Source organism: Herpailurus yagouaroundi, unplaced genomic scaffold (genome assembly GCF_014898765.1).
Source record: "Herpailurus yagouaroundi ecotype Mexico unplaced genomic scaffold, PumYag 163, whole genome shotgun sequence".
In the NCBI taxonomy this organism is placed as follows: Eukaryota; Metazoa; Chordata; class Mammalia; order Carnivora; family Felidae; genus Herpailurus; species Herpailurus yagouaroundi.
Window position 1 is genome coordinate 25,246,872 of NW_024412404.1, and position 26,923 is coordinate 25,273,794.

The window sequence follows — 26,923 nt, forward strand, 5'->3', positions numbered from 1 at the left end:
TTAGAACATTTTCATTTCCTGACTGTGGAAACAGAATTGTTTGGCGAAAGCTACCATTTACCAAGACCTAGGTTTGAAACAGGGTGCTAATGCTTCATACGCACGGTTCCGTTTAGTCTTCACGGTCCTGAGGTCAGGGAGAGCCCCGTTTGTGGCTGAGTAAGCAAGATACAAGTCGTTTGGGAAACTGCTCATACATCAGCACTTATTTTCCAAATGTATGTGTGTGATTTAGGTCTTTCTATATGCATAGCCTGCCCGCTTCCACATGGTTATACATGTTGTGTATGTGTGCAAAAGGGGAGAGTGGATGCGAGCTCACGGGAGAGGCCCCTTCGAATCTAGTTTTGAAAGCAGTGAGGAGAGGTTGACGAATCTACTTGTGCAGGAAACTGTGACATCTAAGAAAACTGAAAAACTAAAAGCAGCTGTAAAACAAATCAACAAAGTCTTGGGTCATATTCAGAGGGGCAAAAAGACTAAGGCAACTTAACAAATGCATCACGGGCCTAACTACATACAAGCAGAAAATCACCATCCCTAAACGAATCCAAGTTAAGAGTTGACATTCGGATGAGTATGAGGAAGGGAGAGGTTATGTAACGTTTAACAAAAACTGGTTAAATTTTTATGTGTATGTTGAAAGGGAAATTCACGTAACACATCATATCTCCCCTTAGTCAGCTATATCAAGTTCATGAGCTTTCTTTCTCCAAAACAGTTCAATAGATTTATGTTAAAGACAACATGTGTATTGAAAGTAGCAATTTTATTTGAGTTAAAATTATTTACAAAAACCCAAAGACATACTTCATGAAACTGGTACAAACTATTTTTTTCCTGCCGTTGGCTTTTGCTCCAAAGATCACAGCTGAGAAATACTGTATAAAATAAAAATAGGATTGGATTCAGAAAAGTACTCTACTGTTCTAATTTCCAATTGGTAGTATTTACAGAAATATTTACAATGGAAAAAAGGTTACTTTAAAACTTTAATTTGCAAGTCAGCCTCAAGTACCCTAAAATGCAGAGTTCTCTGAGGGTTAAAAACACACAAATGCACTGCAGTTGGTGAGGTGATTTCTCCCCCACCACCCCCACCACAATCTGCATCTCTATCAGTGCTTGACAATTAGTTATTATTTAAAAAACAAAATAAAAAAAAAAAAACTGTTAAACACGGAGGTAAATCAATTCTCAAATGATTACCAGTGTAACAGAAAAATGTAGTTCGCCCTGACTGTTCTCATCCAAACATTTTAGAAGATTCTTTACCATCTGCCACAAGTCAGGTTTTTTAACCAAAAATCTGTTCAATTCCTAAAGCCAATGATTAATATCAATGCATTTTAAAATTATTAAACAAAATATATCTAGCTAATTCAATTTTATGGATATCATTTACTGATATACTTTTAAAATAGGTCACTACGCTAGCATTTATACTCAGGGCAAATAAAACCTCGGTCCTTCCCAAGTTACACTGGCATAACTAGAACTATGCTGTTAAGAGGTGATGGGTGGGGGTTGGGTGGGTAGGAGGAAGAAAACAATTTGCCTGGAATCAGTTACTTCCTTATAGATTTCCCAACAATCTGCATTATCAAAAATAGGAAGACAATAGAAGGCAGCCACTGCATTAAAAAACATTACAGCTGGCACTGATACAAGAGCCCCGATTTGTCACTTTATACAAGGAAATAACAAAGTCTAAATGGATAACAATTAGACTTTTAAGCTATTTTCCTCAATACACACCAAACTAATATATTTTTATGGCTTCAAGTTTTACAAATCCAATGAAGAAACATAACTACCTGAAAGGTATTTAAAAGTATTAATGAAAGAAATCTCTGGAAAGCCTGTATTCAGGCCCAATCAACAAAAAAAGTTTAACCAGTGGTCTGAACAATAATTAACATAAGAAAGAGTTGCAATGTTGTGAAATTAAATATATAAAATGTGTTTTGTGTGTTCCATGACTGTTTTCCAAACACACTGTTCTATGAACTAAGAATTTGAATGAAAAAAAGCATCTTCTCTGAACCAGCAATTTAAGGCTTTGCGTTTATGCATTTGATCCTGTCACTCTGTAGAAGAATATACACATTATCTGGAAACATGAATTCCACATTGGTGTTTTAGCTTCCTTATATTTATTGTACTGAACATTAGAAAATATATCTAGAGAGCCCTCCCTCAAAACAATGTTTCAAGAGCCTCCTCTAGCATTAAGCGTAAACTACCCTGGGTTTGTTTGTCTATTTTGCTTCATCCTTTAACAGGGCACATCATCTTACATAATATTCCCTCAAACTGTTGTTTTCTTGTGTCTATAGCTATGACTCATTATGGTATGATAATATGGTCATGGTCTCAAAAGTGAAAAACAGCTCAACAACCCAAATCAAAAATAAAAAAATATACTATTAATCCCTTGTGTCTTTGGATTCCATCTAATTTTAAATATAGACAGTAGTTCAGGGAACAACAACAAAAAAAAATTCACAAAATTATTAAAAGCTTTATTTACGATTGGAATCATTCAACAAAAAAGCAAAAGCAAATGAGCCTGAAAAAGGAACTAAGCTGTTGTCTAGAATGTCCTCAAAACATTCGATACCTCAGTAGCTAAGCTGCCTTTGCACCTGGCTGGCATGACAACAGTGGCTCAACATACACAGCAGTTGCACTAACAGCAGCACAAATTTTCCCCTTAAAACTTGCCCAGAATGAAGCAAGAGAAGAGGGGAGAGTATAAACTCTGCCAAAGTTAAGTGTATTTAAATACTGCATGGAATTGTTAACAGCCTGAACCTTTTCCCTCATTTTTGATAGTTGCAGATTGATGTAGTAACTGTCATTTAGCAAATGCAGAATGCATGACGAAGAAATCAGGTGGCCTTAAAAATCCAAACATGAATGATACTGATGAATGTTCTTGGTATATCTTCAAGGACTTCTTTCATGACTTTTCTTTGTCTAAGAATAGCTCCAGCATTACCGAGCACCTGAAGCAAAGGTAAAGCAGCTAGCAATGTTCCAAGTATTCAATCACTCTAGAGATAGATTTCTGGCCTGTGGTTCCAACAGCACACTGAAGGGAAGGTGGGGAGGGGCAGAAAGGAAGTAACAGTTAATATTTAACCAATTTTATCAAGCATCAAATCAAAGCTTAGAATCTTTGGCTTTACTAAACTGAACACTATGAATCAGAACATATGAAGATTAAATTGTGGCTTTGATAACATAATGCCAATATATTTGGCCATAATAATGAACAATTATCTTAAAAAGAACACATTAAAAGAGAATCCCTTTTCGCTTCTAGTCACTATGGCCATACAGCATTTTAATTCCTACTGTTTAATGACAGTATCATATTTAAGACCACACAAGCTGCAACAGAAGCTACTTACAGTAAGATTCATGAAGCTCAGGAATTTTTTGAGCATCTCTGTCATTATTGAAAAGTCCCCTTCTGGCAGATATTCCCGCACCGTGGTCACATTGATCTGAGGAAACAGATCAAAGAAACATGGGTCAGGCAGCAGAAAACAGGAGTCTGCCCCCGGCACTGGGTTGTTGGTTTTGGCACACACCCTGTTTGAAACTTCCACAAGGTCCTTGAACTCCTTGGTTAATGTGCAATTTCCTTTTCTACCCTCCTAAATCTGCCAGTGTATGTGTCCATTCCCTACTCCATCCCATCCTCAGAAAGGTAAAACTGGGAAAGGCTACAATGAAACACTTGTGTCCTTATTTACTTTTGTAAACGTACAGAGAAAAATGCCTGAGATAACAAAATGCACTGTTGAGGGCGGGGGGGCAGGCGCGTCAAGAAGACAAGAGGGAAGTTGAAAATGTCCTCAGAAGTGCTTATGAAAAAAAAAAAAATCCTCATGTTCCTATGTAGGCTAGGAATTAACTAGATCTTTCCAAAGATAATCTAGTTTCGTGAGAGAGAGAATGTCAGCAATGCCAAGAAAGGACATTAAGGTGTTTCCCTTCACTGTTAGCAAGAAGCAGCCAAACTATATATATATATAACCAATCTGTTACAAGGAAAATATATAACTTGCTTAAAAAACCTGTTCTATTTCAATATATTTTTGAACTGTTTTAAAGGTTCATAATAAAAGGAAAGGCTCTTTTAAGAAGGTTCACCTATAATAAAAAGCACAAAAGAAAATATGTTGTCCTGAGTTTGGGGCCAGAAGGTGGGGGCTGAACTTCGGATTTTCGTGATGGGGGCAGGGAATGAGATTACATGCTATGCTTTTAAGACATTTGCCAGCAGTCCCCTCTCCCTTTGTAAAAAAAATTCCTGTCAGGGTACTTTTGAAATTATAAATAAACAAAATAATGTATGGATACAGTTTCAGAAAAGATCTAATAAATGTTACTAAAATAATTACGCTAAGTTATGTGCTATCAATCGCCCATAATCTAAGTGAACCACCTCCCCACCGAAAGCCACTGAAAGCCACCGTAAGCCCCCAGCTGTGCATATTTACTCCGGAGTTAATCTTGCACCTAAAACAGATTTTACAAAATGCTTAAAAAATATACTGAAGTGATGAATGTTATAAGGGCAATCATGATGGAAACTATAGAGCTAAATGAAAGCTAATTTAAGAATGTCTTTAAGCAATTTCTAGGAGAGCAGTGTGCTAGCATAGTGGTGGCAAAAGCAGTAGCTATGGTGCTATGAAGACTGCTCAGTAGAAAAGCGATTTCTATGACACAGAATGACTAGATCCAAGGTTTTGAGTGAAAGCCTCAATAATCAAATCCCTTTCCATCAAAACAGAATGCAACATATAGTGGCTGGGGCGTGGGAAGGACAGTCACAGCATTTACTTTTAAACAGAGAGCAGCAAGTACAAAAAGAAAAAAATGAGAGGGGCTCTGTCAGAAGAACGTGCGACTCAATCTCGGGGTCGTGAGTTTAAGCCTCATGTTGGGTTGTAGAGATTACTTAAAAGAAAAAAATGAGAAATGGCATGGCCTATTTGGGAAATTTAGAAAAGTACCCAAGGGGAAGAACAGATTTGGAAAATGGAGAAGGCAGTTTTAACAAGTTTTACATGAAGGCATAAACAAAGTTATGATTCCCTAAATGACTGGGAGACAAGAAACGTGGTCTTAAGAAAGCTAGCTATGGGAGCGCCTGGGTGGCGCAGTCGGTTAAGCGTCCGACTTCAGCCAGGTCACGATCTCGCGGTCCGTGAGTTCGAGCCCCGCGTCAGGCTCTGAGCTGATGGCTCAGAGCCTGGAGCCTGTTTCCGATTCTGTGTCTCCCTCTCTCTCTGCCCCTCCCCCATTCATGCTCTGTCTCTCTCTGTCCCAAAAATAAATAAATGTTGGAAAAAAAAAAAATTTAAAAAAAAAAAAAAAAAAAAAAAAGCTAGCTAGCTATGGTGCAGTGTCCAAGATTTCAGGAATGGAGTCAAGAGAGCAGGAAAGACAAAAATGAGTGAGGAGACTATTACAATGCACTAGATACATGGTATGCAATGGAAAATGACCTAAGCTCCTGGGCTTCCGAAGCATGCAGCCCTTTCCTACAGGCATCTTTTACTATAATATAACCACCTGCTTTCTTGTGTCTCTTTTACTTACACATTCAGCAAACCAATTTCCATTACGTTTTATGTATCAGCTAGCTTTCTGGGGTTAATCATAATAATGCCCCAAGGCAATAAAGACATCCAGGGTTCTATGAATTCACAACACTGCCTACAATTTAAGGACCTTATGACCTCTTTAGAGATAAGAGATACAGACAAATAGAAATTTATACATGAGAAAAATGGCCAAAGGTAAATCATATGTGGTAATACCACAAATTAATTTCTAGACCTGTTATTTAAGAAAGAATATAAATGAAACTAGGGTGTGTGCAAAACAGAATACCTAAAAATTGTTAAATTTAAATAGTATGCCCACTGTTTTTGACAACTGCCTCTTCCTCTTTCCCCTCTGCTTGATAAGCATTTCTCATCTGCCCTTAAAATCTCTGAATTCAAGGGGGCGCCTGGGTGGCTTAGTAGGTTAAGCGTCTGACTTCAGCTCAGGTCATGATCTCAGGGTTGGTGGGTTCCAGTCCCATACTGGGCTCTGTGCTGACATCTTAGAGCCTAGAGCCTGCTTTGGATTCTGTCTGCCTCTCTCTGCGTCTGCTCGTGGTTGGTTGCCCTCTCTCTCTCTCTCTCAAAAATTAAACATAAAAAAAAAAACAAAACTTTTTTAAATCTCTGAATTTAAGGAAACAAAGAAAAGGGCTGAGCTGAAAAAATCTTGTAGGGCCTCTAGAGCCATGATGAGAACTTTGGTCTTGATCTTGAAAGCCATGTGCCAGGAAGGGCCACAACGGAGCACGCTAGTCTGCATTTAGATCAGAGCTTGACTAGAATATAAATATGGAAGAGATGGACAAGAAAGGATCAGAAAAAACATTTAACACAAAAGAGAAGCAAACTTGGGGCACAGGGGGGGCTCAGTCAGTCAAGCGTCCACCTCTTGATTTTGGCTCAGGTCATGATCTCAGGATTTGTGAGATCCACATGGAGCCTAACTTGGGATTCTGTCTCCTCTCTCTCTGCCCCTTCCCCTGCTTGCACATGCTCTAACATTAAAAAAAGAGAGCGAGAAGCTAACCCAAAATTTCACTATAGAATAGACTTCCATTCTTGCCTCCTGAATGCCCTTGGCTCCTAAGGAAAAGAACTTCCCTTTCATTTTAAAATTTGGCTCTTCACTAGACCTTCCCCTTAAAAAGTCCTCCCAATGACTGTCCCATTAGCCAGAACTGTCTGCCCTCATGCTGACTCAGCCCTACCATCTGGACACTAATACTTCTAGTTAAACCATCATAATCTAAATCTTACATAGTAATCCCATTTTCCCTGCCAGTAAGTAAGTTGTTTGAACAAAAGCCACGTGAGCCAAAGTTGGCCAAGATAAGAGGACGTCTACCTGGTGCAGTGGGTGTGGAGGGATGGGGGGTGGAACTCTGCTCTTAAAAAGAAATATACAGGAGGAAGGCTACCTTCTTCTATTGGACCTTATTTAACTAGAGGAGACTGGTAGCTAGAGCCAGTATGGGGCCAGGAGGAGACCAAGCACAAGACAAAACAACATGCAGAGGGCAGTTGGGTTTAAAGACACATTATCTGAGTCCTTAATAATAATATCACTGAGACTAGATTTTTTCCTTCCCCCCACCCCCCCAGCCCCCCTGAGACTAAAGCCAGCTCAGCACAGGTTTTATATTATGCTTTTACTTCAACCAAAGCCATTTCAATAAATTCATCCATCCATCAAAAACTTTCTCATTGGGGCGCCTGGGTGGCTTAGTCAATTGAGCATCCGACTTCGGCTCAGGTCATGATCTCATGGCTCGTGAGTTCGAGCCCCGCATTGGGCTCTGTGCTGACAGCTCAGAGCCTGGAGCCTGCTCCATATTCTGGGTCTCCCTCTCTCTCTCTGCCCTCTCCCGCTCATGCTGTCTCTGTCTCTCAAAAACAAACATTAAAAAAAACAAACAAAAAAAACCTTTCTCATTAAATCCGATGTACTCTTATTTTGGAGTAAGAAATAATTAATACCTTTACAAGTTCACCAAATAAGGGTGCCTGGGTGGCTCAGTTGGTTAAGTGCCCAATTCTTGACTTGGGCTCAGGTCATGATCTCATGGTTCATGAGTTTTGAGTCCTACATCCTCTCTCTCCTTCTCCCACTCTCTTTCAAAATAAATAAGCTTTTTAAAAAAAGTCATCAAATATTTGAAAGCTTTAACATGAAGATGAAAATAGAGTAATACATAAGTAAATTAGGTAATGGTATGAAGTTGTCACAATGGAATCTTTTCAAGACACATAATACTGAACCATTACTTACTGGACTCTCCTGGCAGAGACACCCGAGAAGCAGCGCTGTGTACGAGGCCACAATGCAATCTTCCATGTGTTTGCCAGCATGCTGAAGGGCTAAGAATATTTAAACAAAAAACTGTAACAGTATATCAAAACAAACAAGAAACCACCCCACAAAACCACCAATTCTGTTATCTTTTCTTCAGAACTGCTTAAACATCGATAAATGCCACTAGAAAAATGGGATATCCACACAAATTAACAAAAAATAACTCAAATAGAAGAGGGACCTTAATATAAGCATGAAAACCATAAAACTCTTAGACAAAAATACAGGACTAAATCTTTATGACCTTGGGTTAGGAAATGGCTTCTTAGCCACCACACCAAATCCACAAGTGACAAAATTAGATAAACCAAACTTCGTCAAACTCAAAACTTTTGCATTTCAAAAGACACCATCAAGAAAGTGAAAAGACAACATAGATAGGTAAATGAGCAATAAGCAGGTGAAAACATGCTCAACACCATTTATTCAACAGGGAACTGCAAATCAAGTAACATATACCTTCACACTCACTAGGATGGCTAAAATGAAAAAGACAAATAACTATTCGTAAGGATTTGGAGAAACTAGAACCCTTGTTATGTGGCTGGCAGGGATATAAAATGAGGCAGTCACTTTGGAAAACAGTTTGATAGTTCCCTAAAATGCAAAACATTGAGTTAACAAATAATCCAGCACCTTCTACTCTTAGGTATATACCCAAGAGAACTGAAAATATATGTTCACACAAAAACTTGTATGTGAATGTGATGTCATGGCAGCATTATTCATAAGAGCCACAGGTGGACCCAACCTGAATGTCCATCAATTGAAGATTAAAGTGTGGTACATACCAACAATGGAATATTATTTGGCCATAAAAAGGAACTTATGTACTGGTAACATGTTATAACATGAAAAACATTGAAAACATTGGGCTAAGTGAAAGAAGCCAGTCACAAAAGGCTACTATTATTATTCCATTTACAGGAAATGTCCAGAATAGGCAAATCCAGAGACAGAATTAGTGGTTGCCACTGGCCAGGGAGGGGAGAACAGAGAGTGGTGGCTGCTAAATGGGCATAGGGTTTCTTTTGGGGATGATGACATGTTCTGAAATTAGGCTGTGGTAATGGTTGCACCTTGTGAATACAATGAAAACTACTCCAAAGTTTCCTTTAAAAGGCTGAATTTTATCTTGTTGTGGGCTGAACTATTACCCCACCCCCTGAATATGCTGAGCTCCTAACCCCCAGTGCCTCAGGGTAGGAGGTGGATAGGGTGTTTAATTAAACAGGAAGTTAGTTTAAGTGAGGTCACTGGGGTGGGTCCTCATCTGTCTGTCATCCTCCTAAGAGGAAATGAGAACAAAGATACATCGAGTGAAGACCATGTAAAAAGACAGGGAGAAGATGGCCATCTACAATCCAAGGAGAGATCAGCTCTGAGACCAATCCTAACACCTTGATCTTGGACCTACAGCCCCCAGAAGTGGGACAGAATCAACTTCTGTTGTTTAAGCTGCTCGTCTACAGTTACAGCAGGTCCTCACAAGCTAACACTTATGCCAATAAAGCTATTATTTAAAAAGAATGCTACACAACCAAAAATATTATCCCAAAGGAAACATGAACACTGAGAAAACGGAACAGCTGGGGCGCCTGGGTGGCTCAGTTGATTAAGCGACCAACTTCGGCTCAGGTTATGATCTCGCAATTCAGGAGTTCAAGCCCCGTGGTGGGCACTGTGCTGATGGCTCAGAGCCTGGAGCCTGCTTCAGATCCTGTGTCTCCCTCTCTCTGCCCCTCCCCTGCTCATGCTCTGTCTCTCTCTCTCTCTCTCTCAAAAATAAACATTAAATTTTAAAAAATTTAGAGAATGGGACAGCAATTTTTTACAATATTAGAACTAATGGCATTAGTGGAACCGTGGACATAAGAGAAAGACTAGGCTCAGAAAAAGACATTTGCTGGGGCTTGCCTCCTAGCCTGGTAAAGCTAACCATATTATTTAATTTCATAACCAGAGTGACATGAAGTTACAAATGGCTATTTTGCAGTACACGCATAAAAAGTAAACCCAGTATCAGCTGCTGACAACAGTGGATAATAAATGTAATGACTCCATCAGTTTATTCCTTACAGTGCTTGCAAGCTAATACTATTTGAGAACTGTTACTGTAATTTTGATAACAGATCTCACTTTATAAAGTGAGACCCATAAAAAAATCTCAAAATTGTAAAAACCTTTAGGAGTCCCAATGTTCAACCACTCTCTTTTCACTGAGTAAAGCCCAGCCTGGGAAAGGCAGACCTTTCGTACACTGCACACGTGCCTTCCTCACCACTAGGAAACCAGCAAAGAAGAATTCCTGTGAGCACTGAAATATGAAAGCTTGTCTGCACTGAACTAGAGAGGCCAAACAATCATAGCAAGATTATGACAACACACGAATTAAAAAGGTGTTAAGAGGGAAACATTTTCAATTTGAATACACGACTTAAAATAAATGTACCTTTATTGAGGTCAAGTTCTTCATCGTCCTCCTCCTTCTTCTGTTTCTCTTCTGTACCATCGGTCTTTTCAGTTGATACCCACTGTATTTCTCCACTTGTTTCTTGCCACTCTCCACTCTTATCATGCTGAGTGGTGGGAGCATCTTTGATCAATTCATCTGTTTTACTTTCTGCCAACTGAGCTGCTCGTTCTCGCTCAAGGAACAGCTGATAAAATTTTTTTTTGAAGATCATTAAAAGAACACCAACCAACATGTATGTACCCAAATATAAGATCTGTTTGCTTTCAAAATCACTAACCCTAAGAAGCATGCTGTCTGGTTAAAAAGGGTAAGTTACGATAAAAGGCTTTGTTCTACATCCACCTGAAGGCAAAAAAGGAAGTATAAATGCTATTGGGATTCAATCAAGTAAATTAAATGTATCTACTAATGTTATAGGCATTCTGTTTGTAAGAATGCAAATCTCAACATGTGCCCTTAAATTGGATAATAATGACAGGATATTTCAAGCAAAAATACAAACTTGATTTAAAAAAAAAAAATTTTTTTTTTTAAGCCTGAGCAGACGGGATAAAATTAAGAAAGGACACTAAATAAAATTATATAACATTAACACACACACACACACACGCGTGCACACACCTATATAATATTAGGGAAAAGCAACATGGCTTCTTTAAAAGAAATCTAAAGAGATAAACAAGCACCAGTAAAAATAAAAAGCAAAAGGTCTCAGAGAAAACACTCAGAACTGGATCAATCTCAACTAATATTATTAACAATGAAAATGTAATTGTCAGTGGAAGTACACAGGGAAAACTCTTAAGTCAAAAGGGAACGTACTGAATTCCTTGCCTTCATGTACTTTATTTTCCTTGTGCTGGGCTAGTGCTGAATGTACAGAAAGTATTTACTGATAGAATCTGGGGAAAACTCCAAGTTACTAAAAACAACTACCTGAAAATCAAATGCCAAGTAAATCTCAAAAAGTTGCTGAGTATACAGAAGAGTGGTATAGAAACTTTTAATACCCTTAAGAAAATAAAATTTGAGCTTTATACAAAAGCCGTATTTCTTAAAATTGGTTCAAGAAATCTCTAGGAGTCCCCAAAATCCCTTTAGAAAATCTGTGAGGTCAAAAATCACATTCATAACAGTAAGAGGTCAACTCACTTTTCTTTCTCTCATGAATGTACAGTGTTTTCCAGAATCTACATACCATGTGATTATGTTAGTGCTTTGATGGCTAAGGGAACGAAGGCCTCTGTTTTATAATTTTCTGCTTTGATTTCAAATTCAGTAAATATCAATAGATCAAACACACAAACAAAAAATTTTTTATAATTTTTTTTTTTAATGCTTATTTTTATTTTTGAGAGAGCGAGTGAGTGAGCGAGAGAGAGCGAGAGCATGAGCAGGGAAAGGGCAGAAAGAGAGGGAGACACAGAATCTGAAGCAGGCTCCAGGCTCCAAGCTATCAGCACAGAGCCTGATGCAAGGCTCGACCATGAACCATGAGATCATGACCTGAGCTGAAGTCGGACCCTTAACCAACTAAGCCACCAGGGCACCCCAAACCAAAAATTCTTTTTAAGTCCCCAATAATTTTTAAGAGTATAAAAGAACCCCTGGGATCAAAATATTTGATAAGAGAATGATGGGGTCATAGTTATGACTCAGGAAAAGATCAAGTTGTTGTGGACTGATTACCTTCTTTAAAAAGGTAGTTTCAGGGGTGCCTGGGTGGCTCAGCTGGTTAAGCACTGACTTCGGCTCAGGTCATGATCTCACACTTCGTGAGTTCAAGCCCCATGTTGGGGCTCTGTGCTGACAGCTCAGAGCCTGAAGCCTGCTTTGGATCCTGTGTCTCCCTCTCTCTGCCCCTCCCCTGCCTGCACTCTGTCTCTGTATTTCAAAAGTAAAATAAACATTAAAAGAAAAAAAAAAGGTATTTTCAAAAAGGCCAAAAGGATTAACAGGATAGTAAAAGTTTTGGAAACAATGAAAAGGATAGTTCATTATCAATTCTGAACATGCAAATTGTCATTTAAGGAAAGAAAAAGGTAGTTAGGAACCTAACCTGTTAGACTGGAAAAGAAAAACTACAGTGCCCACTATTGTTCAAGAAACACAGCCATGCAGTTTTTTGGGAGAAGCATAAATTGAGGACAGGGAGTGTGTTTGGTGACCGGGATCCACTGAATTGAGGACATCAATTTTTATTTATTTATTTATTTTTAAGTTTACTTATTTAATCTCTTCACACAATGTGGGGTTCAAACTCCCAACTCCACGATCATGCTCCTCCAACTGAGCCAGCCAGATGCCCCACAGGGACATTAATTTTTAAATATAGTTATTCTTAACACAATTCCTAAGCCAGGAAATTACTCCACAGACATACTCTGAAAAGTGTGCACCCCACCCCTGCTTCCAAAAACAGGAAAGGTATGGCCCAATATTTAGAAACACAAAAGTCCGAGACACGGATCACACGAAGAAGTAAATGCTAGAGGACTTGAACTGGATGGGATTGGGGCTGGAAACGGATTCTTGACCTGCAATCTTTTGATAAAACAAATACGCCTTGTTTCTGCTTTTCACTAACAATGCCTAAGGAGTGACTATTATAGTTAAACTGTCAGTGGAGTGCAGTAAGGAAGGGTATACATTCTAACCCAGTGTACCTTTGAGTGAACTGGCGAGGGGAGCTAGATAGAGACACCCATACACACCCACAAAAGAAAAGGGGAGGGAGAGAGGCAGGAAAGGTGCAAATGATGAAGAAGTTGGACAATGCAACAAACTGAAGGTGTTAGCTTGTTTTGAAGTTGTTGCTTACCTGCACTAAAGCCTGAACGGCATGAATTTGTCCAGCTATCCTTAAACTATCATCTCCTTCTCCACTACAGAGGGAAGAATCAAAAGAACATGATGTTTCCATGTTGACAAGACAGTGCCGATTCCGAGCACTATACTCCACTAGATTTATCAGTAGACCTAAGCCCTACAAAAATTAAAACATGCATATTACCACAGGTGAGAATTAAAAGCAAATCAACACAGTATACGTAACTTTTATTGGCAGCTAGAAACCTGTGTTCTGCCATCCACTAAATGGTTAAAAACCAGTGTGAAAGACAATGATCTTCACAATGATTGCACTGCTTTTTAAAAATCACAACCTTTAGGTTATTTTTTTTTTTTTAACTTTTAGATTGTTTTCATACTTAATACTTTTTTTATTTTTGCACAGAGCCCTTCCTGGCTCTCTTTTGTATAATATGAGGTGTGTTCACAAGTAATCCACTGAAACCCTCAATATATTGAACAGCTGGTTCTTAAACCCAAAACTAAGATGAAGTTTTTATTTTAATAGATTAAATACTAATTTCTGAAATAGTCACTCCAACTCACCAGCACTCGGATATCAAATCTCTGCTCCTGAGGTAGGTACTTTGGAACCTGAAGCACACAGTTCATTGCTGTGCCAATCAAGCCATCCTGTTCTCCCGTTTTGGTGCTGCCCCACTCTGAAAGAGTTAGGAATGTTAGGAATATGAAAATTGTTATGGATTCTTCTCTAGGATACTACCAACCAATATTCATTAACACTGATATAAAAAGTTAGAAATACATAACTATTTATTAAAATATATTTTTGACCATACTATTTCCAAACCAAGCTCCCAGGCTGACCCTAAAAATACTGGGGTGCCTGAATGGCTCAGTAAAGCATCAAACTCTTGATTTCAGCCCATGTCACGATCTCACAGTTTGGCAGTTTGAAGTTCCATGATGATAGAGTACAGCCTGCTTGGGATTCTCGCTCTCTCTCTCTCTCTCTGCCCCTCCCCTGCTCCCACACATGCTCATTCTCAAAAGTAAACTTAAAAAAAAAAAAAAAATCTACAAGTAGTTAAATCTATACATGAGTGAGTTACATGATGGCAATTAAAAAATCACTACATCGAGGAAAGAAATAAGGGGAATAACTGGTTTTTACATGTAATATACAATCTTTCAATGAGAATACATGTAGAAAATATAACTTACCATTGTCATTAGTTAAATTGAGCAATACCCCAATGATGGCCCTCATACAGTCTTCCACTGCTTTGCCCACATGGTTGGTTACATTCTGGTGAGGCAGAGGCTTACTGTCAGGTAAGCATATACTGTTCTCAGCACGGTTATACTGCTGAATCAATCCTTCACAATGTTGTAATGCTCTTAAGAGAAAACAAAATGTAGACTATTATGCTAAACAAAATTAGTTATACTAAGAATTTCTATTTACTTGGACCTTAATGTTTTAAATGTCATAAATGCTGCCAAATTAATCTCTTTCTATTATAGAGGTATAATGTATTAACTATTTAATCATATACCAAGTAGGTCTAATATCACACTAAGTGCTAAATTTTATTTTGAGAAAACTCGATAATTTAAATTTTTCTAAGTTAAAACTATAAACTGAGTGGAGAAGCTTACATCTGTACTACTTACAGTTGTCCCCACTTTACCAATCTCTCCAAAACAGACCTACCACAATCCCTCCCTAAACAAGATAATTTAAGAACTACACTTCTGAATTTCATTTAGATGATTTTCATTTAGGATGCAAACTCTGAGCAGGTAAAGAATATTATTTGTGTTAATAATGCATAATAAATAACCTTGTATAGATGATATTAAATACTTCATAAACATTAGAGTACATCATATTTTTTTAACATGAGGTCATTTAACTGACATGTCTCCTGGCAGCCATAAGGGTTATCAGTTACATCCCAAGGATTTTCAAGATGCTACCCAAAATAACAAGGAAATATAATCTTTAAGTGAGCCTAGTATTTCTGAAGACTGTCTTTAAATCACCAAGTCCATTAGTTCAAAAAAGTATATGCTCTCTCACTTGATTATATATACACCACACAAAACTCCTAAAGAAAACTGTACTGTAACTCATCCTTCTCTAGCCTCTCCTGTTAAAACACATTATATTATTAGGAAGGTGTTCCTCATGTCTAATCTAAAATAATTTGTTGCTCGGGCTTGTGGATGGCTCACTCAGTTAAGCATCCAACTTCAGCTCAGGTCACGATCTCGCAATTTGTGGGTTCAAGCCCCACGTCAGACTCTGTGCTGATAGCTTCAGATCCTGTGTATCCTTCTCTCTCTGCCTCTCCCCTGCTCACACACACACTCTCTCAAAAATGAACAAACGTAACATAAAGTTAAAATAAAATAAAATAAAATGAAATGAAATAAAATTAAATAAAAATAATAAAATAAAATAAAATAAATTTGTTGTTTAGATGTTTGAGGATGTGAGCCAGAACTAACTGTGCTATTATTGTTAACTGCCTTCAATAGAACTGAGCTAAAACATGGTTTTGGTTTTAATTGGTAAATGAGGGGAAAACATCAGAGGTATATCATTTTATCTTTCAATATGCTATCCCTGCATTATCAGGGTCCTACTGAAAAGTTTAAAAAGTCAGAGGAGTGTTACTTCACAAACATCCAATTCTGACCCCTACGGCTACTTCTAAGATTTTTGACAGAAAATTCCTAATCACAATGAAAGAGATGAAAACTGTCATATTAAATACCTCCTGAAAGACACCATGTGTACAGGGGTCATGAAATATACAAGACGTTTTTAAAGGAAGAAACTGATTTAACCTGCAGGAATACTCTTTGGTAAGGGAGAATAAGACATAATAACAACTAGAACACAAGCCTTAAAGGTACTAAATGTGATACAAAATTTACAAATGTACAAATGTAAGGCCAAAAAATAAGACCCAGGGGAAACCTACAGATCTACTGGAAACTAAAGACTACCAGAAATTTGAATACTGACTGGATGTATGATAACATTAAGTCAATAATTTATAGGGTATGAAAACAGTATTGGGGTTACACCACTCACTGATTCATTCATTCATTCATTCGTTCGTTCGTTCGTTCGTTTAGAATTTTGGGGCCAGTGCCTGGGTGGCTTAGTGGGGTGAGTGTCTGACTTTGGCTCAGGTCGTGATCTTGCAGTTCCTGAGTTTAAGCCCTGCATCGGGCTCTGTGTTATCAGCCCAGACTGCCAGATGATTTTAACTAAGAAATTAACTTTAAAAAATTTTAAGTAATATTTACACCCAACGTGGGGCTCAAACTCACAACCCTGAGATCAACAGTCGCAAGCTCCACTGACTGACCCAGCCAGGCACCCCTGTGGTTACATCTTTTAAAGAGTCCTCTTTTAAGAAACTTTATATACTCAGGTATTTAATGGATTAATGAAATCTGTAATTTGCTTCAAAATAATTAATACAGAAGAATTATCAACAGGGTTACAAATGGAAACAAGACGGGCCATGGTTGATGATTATCCAAGCTTAATGGTACATACATCAAGATTTATCATACTACTGGGGCGCCTGGATGGTTCAGTCTGTTAAGTGTCCGATTTGTGATCTCAGCTCAAGTCATGATTTCAGTTTTTGTGAGTTCGAGCCCTGCCTGGGCTCTGTGCTGACAGCGCAGAGCCTGCTTAAGATTCTCCCTCTTTCTCGGCCCCTCCCCGGCTCGCACTCTCTCTCAAAATAAATAAATAAACTTAAAAAAAAAAAAAAAAAGGATTTATCATACTACTTTGTCTATTTTTGTCTGTGTTTGAAATGCAGTAAAATAAGGATTAAAAACACATGAACTCGAGTCAGGCTACAGTGGGCTTTTGATTTCATTCCAAGGACTAGGAACACACATCCAAGGCCAATAAGGAACCAGAGATTTGGGCCATTTGCAACTATGTGGATGGAACTAGAGGGTATTACGCTAAGTGAAATTAGAGAAAGACAAATATCCTATGACTTGACTCATATGAGAACTTTAAGATACAAAACAGATGAACATAAGGGAAGGGAAGCAAAAATAATATAAAAACAGGGAGGGGGACAAAACATAAGAGACTCTTAAATATGGAGAACAAACAGGGTTGCTGGAGGAGTTGTGGGAGGGGGGATGGGCTAAATGGGTAAGAAGCACTAAGGAATCTACTCCTGAAATCATTGTTGTACTATATGCTAACTTGGATGGAAATTAAAAAATAAATAAATCATTAAAAAAAAAAAGGAACCAGAGATTTGGCATTGGGGATTATATTTACAAAGCAGAGATTTGGGAAAGTTAAGCCCCTGTGGTATTGGGCCGGACAGGCTGAAGGCGAGATATCAAGAACTAGGATGGAGATTAGGAAGAGGCTGTTGTACTAAACTTGAACCAAGGCTGGAAACATAACTGGAAATTTTATGTGAACTGAGGTGATAGCATTAACCTAATGTCATGCAAGTTGGGCAGAGAGAGTACAATAGAGAGAGCTACATATAGATCTGGAAAAACACATATAAAGGACAGGAGAGGGTTAGAAAAGGGTCATTTACAATAAAAATAAGGACTAATACTTAGTTTTTACCATATCTAAGAATTATTTATGCATACACATATATATTAACATCGTAATATATACATTGTATACAATAAGACATTTAAAGACAAGAAAGACATTTAAAAATCATTTAAAATATTTTAATATTTTACAAATATACCATTTAAAACATTTTTGAAAATGTTATATATAACATATATTAGCATATATACAAATTATCTTTAGTAACAACAACCTTAGGTAGGTAGATGCAATTATTACCCCCTTCTAAAGCACTTGTAGCAAGTAAATGACTTGCCCAAGGTCACAGGGCTAAAGTTATGAAGCTGGGATCCATACTCAGTCTTTCTGGCTCCATAATCTGCACTCCTAACTTTTGTACTACATGTACTACCTCTTGTTCACAGAACTTGACAAAAGTGTCTTATGAAGGAAGGTGATACAATCATACTTCCTTTATGGTCAACTCAAATGCCTTTTTTTTTTATATACACTTTATTTTTTGAGAGACAGAGAAGAGACAGAGTGCAAGTAGGGGAGGGGCAGAGAGGGAGACAGAATCCAAAGCAGGCTCAAGGTTCCAAGCTATCAGCACAGAGCCCAACAGAGGGCTCAAACCCATGAATGCGAGATTATGACCTGAGCTGAAGTTGGATGCTCAATTGACTGAGCCACCCAGGCACCCCCTTTTTAAAATGTTTTTAATGTTTGCTTATTTTTGAGAAAGAGAGACAGAGACAGAGTGAGAGTGGGGGAGGGGCAGAGAGAGGGAGACACAGAATCCAAGGCAGGCTTCCAGGCTCTGAGATGACAGCGCAGAGCCCGATGTGGGGCTCAAACTCATGAACTGTGAGATCATGATCTGAGCCGAAGTCGGAAGCTTAACCAACTGAGACACCCAGGCTCCCCTCAACTCAAATGTTTTGAATAAACTGCATGATATTTCAAAAAAACTTACTTAGCTGAAGAAACAATGAGCTGTGAATCTTTATATGCTATCAAGTAGCTTTGATTCTCTGGGTTATGTACTGTTACCTAAAAGGGAAAAATATGAAATAATTGTGGCAATACACAGCTTTTATTCATTTACATACAACATACGATCCCTTGTAAAGACAAAGATAGGGAAGAATCAGCCCTTGTCATCTAAGGGAATAACCAACATGTTCCATATTTAGAATAATAGAGCTATTCCTGTTATAAAATTAAAGCATTTTTACAACTGTTTGCTCATAAGTAACATTCTGAACTACACATTCACTGTAATGAATTACCAATCACTCTCAATGTCAGAAAAGAGCAGTCTCTAACTTATAAACTATTAAAGTCCCTAAATGGATTAATTTAGAATAAAAAAATGCTACCTGTTTAATGTAATGCACCTGAAGCACTCTAAAAGAGCAGGAAAAATTTCAATTTTGTCTACACCAAGAACTTTTAATTCTATATTATCCTGAAATGCACTGCCAGCATAAATTATAACCTACACCGAACTAGGTTTAATCATTCATAAAAGCCAAAGAACAAATATACTTATGGCATACACAGTTCAACAGTAGCATTCTTCAAAGTCAAATATTATTAAGAGCTGTGATTACGATCTGGCTCAAATAGCTAAATCAAGAAAATCCTTATTGATTAAAAAAACAAAACAAAAACCTGACAGCTCTTAATTACCATTTTCCACAAACAATATATTTAAGCAGAATTCCACATTAAGGAAAGAACAAGGACATTTTATAATAAAAACAAACTTAACCTGCAAGGTTTCCTAAAGAGTGACAATATGCATTCTTAAACCAAACTGGTTATTTAGCTTGTTCATTAACACTGGCTGCTCAACGAATGCATTATAATTTCAGTTTGGATTAGCAAAGTAAACTTTTGGGATACTTCATAAAAAATATCTGACGGTCTCTCACCCACTCAGTCACAATTTTCTCAACATAGTTGTCCATACTTATACTCACACTTTCTAAAACTCGTAAACATCTCTCTGCTCCCCATAATGAGGCTACTAGTTTCTCTTCATCTTCATCACTACTTAAATGATCCACACATTCTTTCACTAGGAGAAACAAAATGGATACAAAATTAGTATGTCTCATCACCTCAATATTTATCTCCTTAACTAACATTAAACGCCATCTGCACCCACGAACATGCCAGAACCTCTCTGAATATAATTTATTCTGAGTTTTATAGAACACTGAAATGTTGAAATATAGGAAACTCTTATTGTTGCTCTTTTATTTCCATAACTCCCCAATATCAGAGTGCTAATGGCTTTTCCTTTAAAAGTCAGAGATTTGCAAGATGCTGCTAAAAGAACAGATCTTGGGGCACCTGGGTAATCAGTAAGTTGAGCATCCAATTCTTGATTTTGGATCAGGTCAGGATCTCACGGTTTGTGAGATCAAGCCCCACAAACAGAGTCTGCTTAGGATTCTCTCTCTCCTTGCTCCCCGCCTCCCCGGTTACATTCACATGTTCCCTCCCTCCCTCTCTCAAATAAACATTAAAAAAAATAAAATAACAGGGATGCCTGGGTAGCTCAGTTGGTTAAGCATCCAACTCTTGATTTCGGCTTAGGTCATCATCTCACGGTTTATCCCTTTGTGGGATCGAGCCCCGTGTTGGAGCCTACTTGGGATTCTCTCTCCTCCCTCTCTCTCTCAAAATAAACAAACATTTAAATATATATATATCTTAAAAAAAATAAAAATAAAATATGTTTAAATTGATGTCATTATTTTTTTGAAGTATGTAAATAGATTATTTTCTTCAGGCTTTAAGTAACATTAAAAATGTTATATACATGGGGCGCCTGGGTGGCGCAGTCGGTTAAGCGTCCGACTTCAGCCAGGTCACGATCTCGCGGTCCGTGAGTTCGAGCCCCGCGTCGGGCTCTGGGCTGATGGCTCAGAGCCTGGAGCCTGTTTCCGATTCTGTGTCTCCCTCTCTCTCTGCCCCTCGCCCGTTCATGCTCTGTCTCTCTCTGTCCCCAAAAAAATAAATAAACGTTAAAAAAAAAAAAAAAAGTTATATACATGTGTATGTCATACCTTTATCTACAATATGATCCAGACCACCCAAAAGCCGGAGTTCTTCTTTAAACCAGTCTCCTGCTCGTTTAGAAGTAAGGGACAGCAAGGTCTCCATAGCTAAATGCCCAGTCTAAAAATCAGAGGCATCATTAATGAATATTGAATCTTGGTGAGATTTCTGAGGTAACACTTCTACAGATTGTTTTACTTTAGAAAAGTTCACTGCATGCTACCAGCCCATAGTATTTTTTGTAACAATAAGTGCTTTCATAAGTAAAACTGAACTAATTTTTATCAGGCTAGTCTAAGTTGAAGAAACACTTTAAACCACTGGCTTGTTTTTACAGAGAAAACCCCTTATTAAAAGTAGTCTATCTAGGAGCAGCTGGGTGGCTCGGTCCATTAAGCATCCAACTTGTGGTTTTAGCTCAGGTCATAATTCTGCAGTTCATGGGTTTAAGCAGCCCTGAATCGGGTTCCGCACTGACAGCATGGAGACTGCTTGGGATTCTCGGTCTCCCCCTTTCTTCCCTTCCCCTGCTCGAGATCTCTCTCTCTCTCAAAACAAATAAATAAGCTTAAAAGAAAGAAGTCTATCGACCCCTGGCTGGCTCAGGGCATAGAACATGTGGCTCTCGATCTTAGGGTTGTGGGTTAGAGCCCCACATCAGGCACGGAGCTCACTTAAAAAAAAAAAAGTCTATCATTTGTCAATTCAATAAAATAAATGCTGATACTGTTCTTTCTATAGAACAGAGGCACAAAGATAGAAAAATAGGACTGTTGAATCAAAGTGCCTATGTATTAACTGTAATACACTATATTGGAATAATTTACCACAAAGGTTGTAACATTTAACTCTAGGAACAAAGTGTAGTAGGTGTTATCAGTACACCTTGCTTTTGAATCCTCAAAAGCACTAGCTATCACTTTAAATTTTTGCCAAAGGATAAAAAATGATATCTTATTGCTTTGGTTTGAATTTTTCGAACTATAGTAAACTTGTACATTTTTTCCACATATTTATAAGCTAACTGTATTTCTTCTACTCTGAGTCCCTGTCAGTAATTCTTTATTTTCCTTGCAAAGCTGCTTGGGATTTTTTGCTTGTTTTGTTTTTAAATTCTGTATATTTTCTTATCTCTTCTGAATAAAAATCCTGTTACTTTTAGGGTTTCAGATTCACTAGTCTTGAACTTGACATGCAGTGTTAGCAGCCTGGATACACGATATGTCTATCGTGACAAAATTATATGAAATAATGATTGAAGACCATCACTACAGTAAGCCCAGAATAGTAAAGTCACGACAGTAAAGTAAGTGGTATTTACAACCGGACCAGAGTTTTTCTTTCTCTTCATTTGCCTTTAATTATTCATTTTCTTTCTTATTATGTTTCTTTTTAAAAGCATACATTTTCGGGGCGCCTGGGTGGCGCAGTCGGTTAAGCGTCCGACTTCAGACAGGTCACGATCTCACGGTCCGTGAGTTCGAGCCCCGCGTCAGGCTCTGGGCTGATGGCTCGGAGCCTGGAGCCTGTTTCCGATTCTGTGTCTCCCTCTCTCTCTGCCCCTCCCCCGTTCATGCTCTGTCTCTGTCTGTCCCATAAATAAATAAAAAACGTTGAAAAAAAAAATTAAAAAAAAAAAAGCATACATTTTCAAAATGACAAGGCCAATTATCTTCTACTGACCTAGTAACCTGTGGGGATACTACTGATTCTACTAGTAAAGCAGCCAAAGGAAAGGAGAACTAGAATCAACCAGAAGCAACACAGTCATCTTAAACTTCGGGAGTTGTGTTGAGCCTAAGGGTTACTGGCCATGACCCCAATTGCTGCTGGCAGGAAACTTCTTTCAGAGCCTTGGGCTCTTGAGGAGTTAACCAGACACCTTGAGATACTCTGGAATATGTGAATGCTCATTTAAACGGCCCCTGAAAATCCTCTGGATCTTTATTCCTGAAACCTACAGAGAATAAGAATTCAAATTCCTAACAGTCTAAATATAGTTAATAGACTAAAAAAATAAACAAAATAAACAAAACAAACAAAAAACAAACAAAAAAACCCAAGCAAGACAAAAGGACAGACAGAACACAACAGAAAATTTACTGGCAAAAAATCTAAATATAGATGGGCTAGTTTAGGCAGGGAACAGAATCATGCTCAGAGCTAAGCCTTAGAAGAACTTGCCCAATTGTTGACCAGGAGATTAAATGATCTGTCCAAAGTCACACACCTGCTGTGACTAATTTAAAACTTTCTGAAAGTAATTTTAATTTTATAATGGACGGAAGGAAGAAACCTACCGTTATATTTTCTAGATCAAGATGCTTGTTGTGGACAGTTTCACAGAGTCTTCGAATTTTTTCTTTGATTTTGTTCATGTCTTTTTCATTCAGTAGCTTAGCTGAAGAAGCATCTTGTTCCAGTTCCAGAAGTCGAATCATTAGATCTAGGCTAGCTCTATCAAGATCCATGTTCAAACGATCTCTACTCAATATGTACATGAGGGCTGCTGTACAAAGGGACAGATTCTTCAACAGACAAAAATAAAAGTTAATGTACACAACTGGTGACAATTTCATTTATGAGACTGTTTTGAGATTTGTTGGAAGCCTTAAAAATGTTATATTCAGTGCAAACTGCCCCCTTAAGGGGCATACTCTAGGAAAATATGAATTAAATGAATAAAGGTCTGTTACTTAAAATTTTCCTTTCTATCAGTACTTAAAATTTTCCTTTCTATCAGTGCTCCCTATATGCATGCTCCCAAACTAGAAAAATGTTAAGTGGAACTACATATTTTCTTAGCCATTCTGTGCTAAGAGTTTATAAAACATTTTTTCCAGCTACACACACACACCCCTGTTTTTATACAATAGTTCACTTTAGGATATTATAGTTGATAAAGTTGAATTTCAATTTTAAATCAAGAGCATGTTTTAAAATCTGTACCACTTAGGTATTTTTTTTTTCTATAAAATAAACACAGCTGAGTTTGTGTCAATACTATAAAGTTAAGATGCTCAAATAAACATATTTAGACTCATTTCTTTAAAATATATCAAGCAGGAGGTGCCTGGCTGGCTGGCTGGCTCAGTCAGTAAGTGTCTGATGCTGGGCTTAGGTCATGATCTTGCAGTTTATGGGTTCAAGCCCCACATCGGGCTCTGTGCTAAAAGCTCAAAGTCTGGAGTGTGCTTCAGTTTCTGTGTCTCCCTCTCTCTCTCACCCTCCTCCACTCGCACTCTGTCTCTCTCTCTCAAAAGTGAATAAACATTAAAAAAAAAATGCTTTCACATTAATATAATGTGCTCTCAAAATCATTGAAATCAGGCAGTTATTAGCATACTCTGCTTATAATAGATACTAAAAGCCAGAGTACTGAGGTAATATATTTTAGGTAACCATTAATATTAACAAAATGGTCTATGTTGGGATAGTCTAACATTTGGAGTATTTTGTACTTACACTTATTTCATATGTACAGAAACATAATTATCTAAAGATTTAAACTCTAAATCTCCCAAAGTAGAAAAATTTTTGACTAGGTGACTAATTAAATGCTTACAGAGCAAATTATTTTTAGAAATTAGGATGTCACAGTATAGGCCTTGGGAAATCCACTGCCCCCAAGAGCACACACTAATGCCTTGGTCCTCTCCTAACTGTGTAACAAAGCAAATTAATTCTTAGTTCTTTTCTCTTCCTCTCATTGTTCTGTATCTGCTACAACTTGGCAATGGAGTTCTCCCAACTCAGGGTTAAGTACACTGTTTTCAGTTTCAGAATATTCACTATCAAACTGTGTCACCTAATCTGCATTTAAAACATAATTTCCTTGAGCAAAAATATAATAAAATGATCTGAAAACACCACTACTGATAATGATAAATGATTTTTTTCCCAATTTGAAAAATGTTAAACCCAACTTTTATTACATATGCTTGATTTTTAAGAGACAGTGTCAAAGCCATAATGAAAATGAGATTTCTTTTCACAATGGGCTAGAACTAGATTCAACATCCAAACAAAATGTCTAAATATTTTTTTTTAAATTTCAAACCATTTTTCTGATGCTTTCAATAGAATAATTAAAGATTTTTTTTTTCAGCATCTTATGATTAAAGGAAATCAATGCATACAGAATTAAATATTCAGTATAGTATGGTATAGTATGTTAGGTATGAAATCAAAATGATGTTTTAATAGTATAAATTAACAAATTAAGAGAAAACAGGGTCATGAGAAAACATCCTTAAATAATGTATTAAGCAAAAAACTTCTAGCATTAAGCTCTATATATTCAGCAAATAAAACTAACTGAACCCAAAATTAGGAAATACTCATATATGAATAACCAATGAAGATATTTTTCAATAGCTAAATAGACTAAAATTTTAAAATAATGCTTCCTAATCCCAGAAACTTAAAAATACCTGATGGTGCTGGGAATCATCCAAGGTTTTAAAAACCATTGCTACCATTCCGTGTGCTCTCAGGTGCATTCGAAAACTGGGCATGGCACATTTAGTAGCCAAGCTAATAACACTAGGAGAAAACAGACTAGGTTAGGGGGACTGAAAATAGCTAGTGCATTAGTTTTTTGTTTGTGCAATACCAAAACAAGCAAATGGGGAGAGGTGAGGGGTGTCAAAGCACTACCCATTGAGATCACAATATAAAACACATGGGTAAAATGAATTATTAAAAACCTGTTGATGCACAGTGATTAGGTATGCTATATTAAAAAATGTAACTAACATACAGTAGTCTTTAGTGTATTACTACTACCATTAAAAGCGAAAGGTCTCAGCTACTTTTTGTAACTAACATTTTTGTTGTATCAGGACTATAGACAATGTTTGATTGGATATATTCCAATTGACTGGATAATTCAAACTAAGATATTCAATCTATTATAGTATGCAAAAGATGATCCAAATCAAAACATGCTTAAAACAAATTTATTACTTGTCTAAAATTTAGGGATGAAAAATAATTTTAATGATTTTTTTAATGTAACACTTCTTTTAAGCATCTGTAAACTGAAGACTGTACTATACTAAATGGCTATGATCATCCAACTTTCCATTGTCCATGTAGAATCAAGTTCCTCATGAGAAATCAATCACATTCTAACTTATCACTGACTATAAAATACATTCATGATAATAAACTCACAAATGTTTGGCTCTATTCGGCTGGAAAGTGTTAATAAGATATAGCATGCACATAATTATCAAATATAAAAATAAGATCTTACCTAAGGCAACGTGTGTTTAGAGGCTGACTGCTCTTTAAGCCACTTAACAGGTACTCAATGTCATCAGTGAACTCTTGATTTTCACCAAATTCCACCACATCATTGAAGTGCTTCACATGCTGAACAACTGTATATAACTGCCAAGAAAAATAAGTCCTCCTCTTTTATAACCACGAACTAGCATACTTAAATCTACGGGCTTGCTGTACTTCATTTAAAAGTGTATAAAACAGTTCAATATATGGCAACTAAAAGAAATGTTTTTAAAATCATTGGTAGTACTAGGAAAAGATAAGTTCGTGGATATCTGTTCAAGACATTAAAAGGCTAAATGTTACATACAAAAATTTATCCACGTGCAGTGAAACTATATAGCTGCTTACTTCTTTGTCTTCTTTTCTGCATTTCAGTGCAGTAACTATATCTTGGTAGGGCTGAGTAGGTATTGTCACAGTTTTTATCACTTTGGGTGGTGGTGCAGGAGCCTTAAAAACTCCATCATCTTTTTGATTTGGTTCCTTTGAAGACAGCCTCACCTATTAATAAAGGTATTAAATTATTGTTCTAAATAAATATAAAAAAATAGTAATAACTCATCTACCTAGTAAATTTGGCTTAAAAAAAAAGTGGGAAAAGCCTCTGAAAGGTCATAAAGGGCTACTTTGAAATTCCATGCACTACTAGGTAAGACTCAACAAAAGAACCACTCGGG

General features: G+C 37.3%; 1 protein-coding gene across 2 annotated transcripts in view; it reads right to left on the reverse strand.

Moving 5' to 3' along the window:
* Positions 1-750: 750 nt before the first annotated feature.
* WAPL (WAPL cohesin release factor) overlaps positions 751-26,923 on the reverse strand; it is a 92,636-nt gene continuing 66,463 nt past the window's right edge. For both annotated transcript variants that reach the window (XM_040485623.1, XM_040485622.1), the window contains exons 6-19: positions 26,595-26,747; positions 26,212-26,348; positions 25,385-25,496; positions 23,252-23,479; positions 20,960-21,071; positions 19,865-19,962; positions 18,853-18,929; positions 14,501-14,676; positions 13,862-13,977; positions 13,287-13,451; positions 10,442-10,649; positions 7,906-7,994; positions 3,420-3,515; positions 751-3,097 (exon numbers count right to left, since the gene is read on the reverse strand). In XM_040485623.1, the coding sequence (XP_040341557.1) occupies positions 3,032-3,097; positions 3,420-3,515; positions 7,906-7,994; positions 10,442-10,649; positions 13,287-13,451; positions 13,862-13,977; positions 14,501-14,676; positions 18,853-18,929; positions 19,865-19,962; positions 20,960-21,071; positions 23,252-23,479; positions 25,385-25,496; positions 26,212-26,348; positions 26,595-26,747 (1,833 nt within the window). In that variant the 3' untranslated portion in view covers positions 751-3,031. The remainder of the gene's footprint in view (positions 3,098-3,419; positions 3,516-7,905; positions 7,995-10,441; positions 10,650-13,286; positions 13,452-13,861; positions 13,978-14,500; positions 14,677-18,852; positions 18,930-19,864; positions 19,963-20,959; positions 21,072-23,251; positions 23,480-25,384; positions 25,497-26,211; positions 26,349-26,594; positions 26,748-26,923) is intronic.